The 8966-nt window shown below is 34.6% G+C and overlaps 2 protein-coding genes across 2 annotated transcripts in view; both read left to right on the forward strand.

Moving 5' to 3' along the window:
• Positions 1-3367, forward strand: part of CBG00494 — a gene marked incomplete at both ends in the record, with an annotated part of 5385 nt that extends 2018 nt beyond the window's left edge. Inside the window, 5 exons of the mRNA XM_002640886.1 lie at positions 936-1072; positions 1901-2100; positions 2727-2828; positions 2890-3158; positions 3331-3367. Coding sequence (XP_002640932.1) covers positions 936-1072; positions 1901-2100; positions 2727-2828; positions 2890-3158; positions 3331-3367 — 745 coding nt within the window. The remainder of the gene's footprint in view (positions 1-935; positions 1073-1900; positions 2101-2726; positions 2829-2889; positions 3159-3330) is intronic.
• A 1223-nt stretch (positions 3368-4590) lies between these two features.
• The window catches only part of Cbr-mrp-8, a gene marked incomplete at both ends in the record, with an annotated part of 18629 nt that continues 14253 nt past the window's right edge, over positions 4591-8966 (forward strand). The window contains 4 exons of the mRNA XM_002640887.1: positions 4591-4779; positions 5418-5588; positions 6270-6575; positions 7271-7417. Coding sequence (XP_002640933.1) covers positions 4591-4779; positions 5418-5588; positions 6270-6575; positions 7271-7417 — 813 coding nt within the window. The remainder of the gene's footprint in view (positions 4780-5417; positions 5589-6269; positions 6576-7270; positions 7418-8966) is intronic.

Consider the following 8966-nt stretch of genomic DNA (forward strand, 5'->3'; position numbering starts at 1 on the left):
CCAGTAGACCGGCAGATCTGATATCATCGCCACTGTGGTGGAATTCTCTTAAATCCAGAAAAAACCCAAAAAAATAAGAAATAAAGACGCAGAGAAACGAGACCGCCCTGTCTGCGCCTCTAAAAAGGGTACACATATTTTAAAGGCGCATAACTCAAAATCTACAGTACCTGTCAAGAAACCGTAAACTACAAAAATGTGAAAAATAAAATTCTAAACATTTTCGTAGTCGACATCTTTTTTTTAGCTACTGTAGTTTTTGAGTTATGCGCCTTTAAAGTATGAATACCCTCCTGAGAGGCGCAGACAGGGCGGTCTCGTTTCTCTGCGTCTTTATTTCTTATTTTTTTGGGTTTTTTCTGGATTTAAGAAACTAGAGACGCAGAAAAAACGGAAGAAAAAGAAAAGAAGAAAAATCATAAAAATGAGAGATTTATGATTAAAAAAATTTTTTTACACAAATTTTTTTTTCAAAATTTTGCTCCTAGAGCTCAGGTTTGCTCAGGTTTTAATTTTTCTAAAAAAAAGTGTGGGAAATTAGAATCTTCTTTGAGAAAAAAAATTGCCTGAAAAATTTTTTTTTTTTTGTCTGAAACTCAAATTTTTCCAAACTTTTTCTTATCAGTAGTAGCTGAAACTATCCTTTTTCTAGTGATAAAAAGTTATGATTTTTGTTGCCCGACCTCTTTCTAGAACCTCTAAAAATGATTTTTTTTTGTTAATTTTTGATTTTTTCAGACAAAAAAATGTTGTCTGAAAAAATTTTTTCTCTTTTTTAAAATTTTTTCTTCTTAGATTTTTTTTTCGTTCCTGATGTATGATTCTAGAATATATCTTAGCATTTTCTTGAATATCCGGATAATCCTAAAAATCAGAAAATTCCGAAAAAAATTTTTTTGAAAATGTTTTTTTTTTTGAATTTTGAGATTTTTAAGGGATTATCTTCTTATACTTTTTTTAAATATATACTCCTTATACTCCCAAAAAAACCTAAAATTGAAAAAAAATAGAAGAGACGCTGAGAAACGAGAGTATCTAGCTGTCTGCACCCTCCCCTCCCTCGGGCCGGGAGGTGTGCCTACTTTAAAGGCGCATAACTCAAAAACTACAATACCTATTAAAGAGTTGTAAACTACAAAAATATGTAAACATAAATTTCAAACATTGTTGAAGTCAACAACATTTTTCTAGCTACCGTAGTTTTCGAGATATGCGCCTTTAAAATAAGTGCACCTCATGTATAGCCGCAGACAACAATACACTCTCGTTCGCAACATTAAAGGCTCATATCTCAAAAACTATAAAAGCTAGAAAAAGTTGTAAACTACAAAAATGTTTGAATTTCAATGGTTAACACTTTTGTAGTTCACAATTTTTCGCTAGGTACTGTAGTTTTGGAGTTATGCGCCTTTAAAGTTAGCCTATCCCTCCTAAATGGAATTTTTCGAATTTTTTTTCTACCAGCTTTTTTTGTCTTCTTTTGTTCTTGTTTTCTGATTTTCTGGTCGTTTTTTTCTTGCCATTTTTTTTCGTGTTTTCTTATTTTCAAAAAGAAATAAATAGAAGAGACCCAGACAGACAAAAATAATATAAATGTTATGTGTGGTTTAGGAAAAGCTCACCCTTTTCCTTTTAATCGAAAAAGAGTGTAGTTTGTAGTTTTAGACTTTTTTTTGGAGCGAAAATATTAGAAAATTCAAATTTCCAGAGTCCAAATTAGTCTAGGAGAAAATTTTTAAGAATTTAGAGAAAAAATTTTTTTTTGGCAATTTTCAAAATTCAGATTTTGTTTTTCTGGAAAAAAAGAGTGTAGTTTGTAGTTAAAAAAATTTTTTTAGAGTAAAAATATTGTAATTTTTGAATTCCTGGGGTCCAATTTACCTTAAAACCAATTTTTCAGAAATTTTTTTGGATTTTTTTCCGAAAAAATCTGAAATTCTGAAATTTCAGCCAAAAAAAATCAATTTGTCTGAAATTTTCCAGGCAAACTGCTGCATTTGGTTCAGCCTTCTGTCCAAACGTCTTCACTCGATTCACCCGTCATTTTGTGTCATTTTTCTAGTACTTTTGGTGCTCAAAGCAGTCCAATTTTTGATTTTGGTGAGTTTTTGGGAAAATCTGAAAATTTGAAAATCTGAAAAATCAGGTTTTTGGAGTCTAGAACGTTCTAGAATGGTCTAAAACTGCCCTAAAACAGAAGCAAAAAAAATTTTGCCACCGAGAGGAATCGAACCCGGGTCGTTAGATTGTTATCGAAAATCCCACTGAGCCATTTGTACATTTTTCTGAAAATTGCTCAAAAACACCCAAAAAGCGTGTTTTGAGCGTTTTTGATGCTCAAAATGAGTCTAAAATGTAATTTTTCCCCTTTAAATTGTATTTTCAACAGATTTTCAGAAAAACTTTTTTTTGAATTTTTTTTCGATTTTTTGGAAAATCTAAAAGTCTGAAAATCCCGTATTTTGGAGTCTAAATGGTCTAGAATGGTCTAATAATGCTTTGAAACAGAAAAAAAAAGTTTGCCACCGAGGGGAATCGAACCCGGGTCGTCAGATTGTTATCGAAAATCCCACTGAGCCATTTGTACATTTTTCTAAAAATGCTTTAAAATCGTGATTTTTGCCAATTTTTTGAAATTGGAAAGGGTTTTTTACTATTTTGAGCTCATTTTTAACATTTTGAACGCTTGAAAATTAAGTTTTCAGCTAGAAAATGCACAATTTCAGGCATTCGAGTCGACAGTCGATGCAGGCGTCATCGCCGAGCTAATACTACTCATGGCTGAAACTGCACTGTTGTCAAAATCGACAAAACGGCTTGGAGAGAATGTGAGAAGCTGAAAATTCCAGAAAATTCCAGAAAAAAACCCCTAAAATTGCAATTTTCCAGGAAGAAAAGTCCAAATTGACGCCAGAAGAGAAGAGCTCGTTTGTTTCTCGAATCTTCTTTTGGTGGCTTAACCCATTAATTAAATCTGGCGCCAAAAATCCGTTGACCAATGAGAATTTGCATAATTTGAATCAAAATGCCACGTCAGAATGGTTATACACACGATGGAGGGACGAGTTCCGGAAGGAGAAGGAAAGTAGGTCGAAAAGGGGCGGAGCTTGGGTTTTCCTAGTTGAAAATAAAATTTTTAAACTTAGCAGGTTGAGAGGGTTTGAATGAGTATAATCATGCCAAGGTTATGATTACTTTAAAAATTCGGATCCCTTATGCGCCTTTAAAGTCAAAAAATGTCAAAATCTCAACGTGGGCGGAGCCTAGTCGTGTTGGGGCTCATTTTGAAGCCGAAAACATAAGAAAGCTAAAAATATAGGTTTTATTCAGAAATTTTGAAAATTCTCCAAGTTATGAGCAAAACTAAAAATTTTGGAAATTTTCAAATTTTCGTTTTATCTCATAACTTTTTAATTTTCCGCAATTTTTAAATAAAACTTATATATATATTGAAATTTAGCAAGTGAAGAACTTCAAAATGAGTATAATCATGACCTACTTTCTCCGAATTTCATTTTTCGGACCCCCTATGCGCCAATAAATGTCGAAATCTCAAAGTGGACGGAGCCTAGTCGTGTTGGGGCTCATTTTAAAGCTCTTGACGAGCTAAATTTGATTTTGTTAATTTTCAATATCTAAAAACCCAAAACTTCAGACAGGAATCTCTAAAAACATTTTTCCAGAAAACCCCGCCAAAGAAACATCGATCGTTTGGCCATTCATTCGAATCCAAAAAACCACTATTATCAGTTTAACACTTGCCAGACTCACAGCCGACTGTGTCCACTATCTCAACCCAATTTTGCTCAAGTGAGTGGGCGAGAGGCGCCGAGAAACGAGAGTGTCTCGCTGTCTGCGTCTCTTATCAACTTTAAAGGTGCATATCTCAAAAACTACGGTAGCTAGAAAAAAGTTGTAAACTATCAAAATGTGTAAAATTGAATATTAGACATTTTTGTAATTTGTAGTTTGTTTCTAGCTACCGTAGTTTTTATGCAAATTTTTGACTCCATGAGAGTGAGAGCGCAGACAGCTAGAGTGTCTTTTTCTCTACGTCTCTCACTTTTCCACACTATTTTTCCAGACAACTCATTGACTACGTATCTCTACACGATCAGCCATTATCCTTTGGAATCGCCATAGCTTGCATAATGTTCTTATCAGCCACCACAAGATCTTTGTTACAGAATTATCAGGTATTTGGGGACGCCACCTTAAAAGGCGCATAGCTCATAAGTCACATTAGTTAGAAACTTGAATTTTGTATTGTTTTAAAGCCCTTGAAGAACTACAAATTTTAGTTTTTGAACTTTTCCAATTGCTCAATTTTGAACCGAGATATGCGCCTTTAATGTTAGGAGGGGGCCAGAGGAGAGACGCAGAGAAGCGCTCACTTTAAAGGCGCATATCTCGCAAACCATAAGAGCTATCAAGAAGCTTTCAACTACGAAATTGTTCAGTCTAAAATTTTACACATTTTTGTAGTTTAAGACTTGCTGCTAGCTACTGTAGTTTTTGAGATAATTCAAAAATTCAAAAACAATTTTTTTTTTTCGAAAACTTTTTCAAAATTTTTTTCAGATCGCCGGAATGTGTCGTCAAGCGGTCTACTATCAGACAGTGCTGAGCAATGCAATTCTACACAAAATTCTGAAATTGAGCCCATCAGCCAGGTCAAATCGAACCGCTGGAGAGATTCTGAACCATGCCGCTGTGGATATCGAGATTATCGTTCACTCGATACCGTATTTACAAAATATGTGGTCTGTACCGTTTCAAGTAAGATTGTCGGGGTTGAAATAATTAGAAAAATCTAGAAAATTTGATTTTGAACATTTTTTCAGTTCGCAATTTTTTTCTAGCTACCGTAGCTTTTGAGATATGCGCCTTTAAATTAGGCGACCCTCCTGGTAACTTTAAAGGCGCATAACTCCAAAACTACAGTAGTTAGACACAAATTTTTCACTGATAAAATGTTTAAAATTGAATTTTAAAAAATTTTATAGTTTACAACTTTTTCATAGCTACCGTAGTTTTTGAGGTATGCGCCTTTAAAGTTTGCGCGCTCCTCTCCCCTCTCCTTCGTCAGGAAATGAGGCGTGTCAACTTTAAAGACGCATAACTCAAAAACTACAGTAGCTATGAAAAAGTTGTAAACTATAAAAATTTTTAAAATTAAATTTTAAACATTTTATCAGACATTTTAAGAATTTGTGTCTAACTATTGTAGTTTTGGAGTTATGCGCCTTTAAAGTTACCAGGAGAGTCGCCTAATTTAAAGGCGCATATCTCAAAAACTACAGTAGCTATTCACAAAGTGTCAACTAGAAAAATGTTCCAAATTCAATTTTCTACATTTTCCTGGTTTTGGATTTTTTCTAGCTTCTCCCCTTTTCCAGAAAAATCTATTTTTCCAGGTCACTCTCGCGATGACTCTCCTCGCCATAACCCTGGGGTGGGCCGCGGTGGCTGGTGTCATTATTATGATTTTCTACATTCCTATGAATTTTTTAACCGCGAAATTTATCAAATTATCACAACAGAAGCAGATGAAGATTAAGGATGAGAGAACCAAGTTATCGAATGAAGTAAGTTAAAGGCGCATATCTCGAAAACTGGAAAGCTAGAAAAAATGTGTTAACTACGAAATTGCTCGGCATAAAATTTTACACGTTTTTGTAGTTTACAAAATTTTGATAGCTCTGATGGTTTTTGAGATATGCGCCTTTACATTTTGCTGCCCGCGAAGAGACGCAGAAAAGCGTGAGCACTCTCGCTTCTCTGCGTCTCTTTGTGGGCGGCAAAGTTTAAAGAAGCATATCTTGGCTCAAAATGTAGTAAATTCAAAAATTCAAAAATCAAAATATGTAGAATTTAAAGAGCTACAAAACGATATTAAACTTATTAGTGTTTTTGAAAAGTTTGAATTTCAAAAATCGATATTTGAAAAGTAGACACTGAGCTTTAAAATTATGTATTTTCAAAGTTATATAGTTAGCTATCAATAAGTTTTAATAACCAAAATGTAAAATTTTGAGAGCTACAATTTGATAATTTTCATGTTTTTGTAGCTACTGTAGTTTTTGAGATATGCACCTTTAAAGTTGACGAGCCTCTTTGTCTGGCGCCGAGAAGGGAAGCGCGCCAGCTTTAAAGGCGCATAGCTCAAAAATTACAGTAGCTAGAAAAAAGTTTTCAACTAGAAAAATGGGTGAAATTTGCTGAAATTTCATTTTACAATCATTTCGAACTACAAAAACCTCTTCCAGATGCTCAACGGAATCAAAGTAGTCAAGTTATACGCGTGGGAGGAGTCATTCGAGGATCAAATCAATCGGTTGCGAGCCAAAGAGGTCAAAATGCTCCGAAATGTGTGCATTTTGAGCAGAATCGTTGATGTGGCAAATGCGGCGAGCCCATTTCTGGTGGCAATTGGCTCATTTACATGCTATGTGCTCCTGTCAAGCGACGAGAATGGGCTAACACCTTCTGTGGCGTTTGTGGCACTTGTTATCTTTAATCAGTTGAGACAACCAATGAGAATGGTGGCTAATCTTATCACCACACTTGTTCAGGTAAGTTTTTTTTTGGTTGGAACTTCTAAAAAAAAAAAAAAAATTTTTCGAAAATTTTTTTTCTGAAAATTGTTCATTTTCAGATGCAAAAATGCAAAAAATGAGCTTGAAACCGTTGAAAACCCCCGAAAAAAGTCTGAAAAATCATTAAAAACGACTTTTTTTCAAAAAGCAAAAATGGCTCAGTGGGATTTTCCAAACTTCCACTATCAATCTAGCAACCCGGGTTCGATTCCACTCCGTGGCAACATTTTTTTGCTTCTATTTCAGAAAGTTTTAGATCATTCTAAAAAGTTATAGACCCCGAAAATCTGAAATTTCAGATTTTTCAGATTTTTCGAAAAAATCAAAAAAAACTTTTTTTTCAAAACTTGTTGAAAATACATTTCTATGATGAAAAATTGCTCTTCAGACACATTTTGAACACCAAAAATCCTTTAAAACTTCATTTTCCAGCGTTTTTGAGCATTTTTCAGAAAAATGCCAGAATGGCTCAGTGGGATTTTCCACACTTCCACTATCAATCTACCAACCCGGGTTCGATTCCACTTGGTGGCAAACCTTTTTTTTTCTTTTTCAAAAAGTTTTAGATCATTCTAGAACGTTCTAGACCCCAAAAATCTGATAGTTCAGATTTTCAGATTTTCCAAAAAAAAATTTTTTTGCATTTTTTTTTAATCTGAAATTTTTTCCAGGCTCGCGTCTCGAACAAACGAATTCGTCAATTTCTGAACGAAGAGGAGATGGAGAAAAAGACAGAAGTGGCGCTAGGAAACGCGATCGTCTTCAAAAATGCCACACTGAACTGGAAAGGGATCGAGCATCCACCGGTGTTGAGAGATGTGAGTTTTTTGAAGGCGCATAACTCTAAGACTATGGTAGCTAGCTAAGACTCAAGTTCAAAAAATGATCTGAAATTGAATTTTATACATTTTTGTAGTTTGTAGTTTGTTTCTAGCTACTGTAGTTTTTGAGATGTGCGCCTTTAAAGATGCAAGAGAAGCTAAGAGGAGAGAAAGTTTAAAGGCGCATAACTCGAAAACTACGGTAGTTAGAAGCCAAAGTGCAAACTACAATCTTGTAGCTGTTAAAATTTTACATATTTTGGTTTTTGAAGTTTTTGATAGCACTGATATAAAAAAGATACACTGATTTGAACTTGACAAGATGGAAACGGCAAACTACAAAAATTGTTGAAATTAAATTTCCTACATTTTTGTAGTTCAACACTTTTTGATAGCTCTAACGGTTTGCGAGATATGCGCCTTTAAACTTAGCTCGGCCAGGCCTGTGCGGCAACAAATTGCCGATTGCCGAAATTGCCGAAATTGCCGAAATTGCCGAATTTTTGTTGCCGGTTTCGGCGAAAAAATTTCGGCAATTTCGGCAACTGAAATTTTTTTGAATTTAGAGATTTTCACAATTTTTTAGTCAACAAAATGATTTCGAAGTTCGAAAAATCAAATTTTGAACACCATCATCCCTCAGAGTGAATTTTAGAGGAAATGTCTCCCAATAATCATCAAAAATACTTGCATCGGATCTAAAAAAGAGCTTCAAATTAGTGATCATAGGAGAAAAATAGATATCATGAGTCGCAACTCATCTAAAAAATTATCCAATCTGTCTCAAATCTCTAGGGAACGTGTGTCGTGAGTTGCCTAACAAGTTGAGCGCACTATTTTCAAAACTCACAATCGAAACAAATATTTTCAACCATTGGAATACTATCTATTGTTCAAGATAAGTAGTTTGCATAAAAATGTGGTCTTGAGTTGCCAATTTTTGTCATTACTTATTTAAGGAACTTATGGAACACATTTTCTGTAGTTCTGAGCCTGATATTGTCTATTCAATAAAACGTGGTAGGAGTTTAAATTATGTAAAATTTAACGCTCTACATTTTACTAATTTACAACTTTTTTCTAGCTACTGTAGTTTTTGAAATATGCGCCTTTAAAATTGACGCGTCGTCTCCTCTGGAGAAGGAGGGAAGGGGGAGCGGAGGCGCGCCAAAGTTTTAAGGCGCATATCTCTTGAACTACTGTAGTTAACAAACTTTTAAAAATTGTGAATTATAGTACATTTTATTTTCTTCCAAATACGGTTTTAAAAATTTTGCTAGCTACAGTAGTTCCTGAGATATGCTACCCTAAACCAAAATAAGCTATCTGATACTAGTCTAAGCTAGCCTAAACCAGCATAAACTAGCTTGAGACAGCTATAGCTACGCGGTCAAGGCCAAAAAAAAAAAAAGATTTATGGATTTTCCAAGAAAGAAGAAAAGAGAAAAAGAAGAAAACGATGAGATGACTGACGTTCTGCCCCATCTCCCTCTCCTTATATACCCCTCATCTCCAGTGGGCGGAGTCTAAACCCACCTGGGTTTTT

Source organism: Caenorhabditis briggsae (assembly GCF_000004555.2).
Source record: "Caenorhabditis briggsae complete genome, chrIII, whole genome shotgun sequence".
Classification (NCBI taxonomy): Eukaryota; Metazoa; Nematoda; class Chromadorea; order Rhabditida; family Rhabditidae; genus Caenorhabditis; species Caenorhabditis briggsae.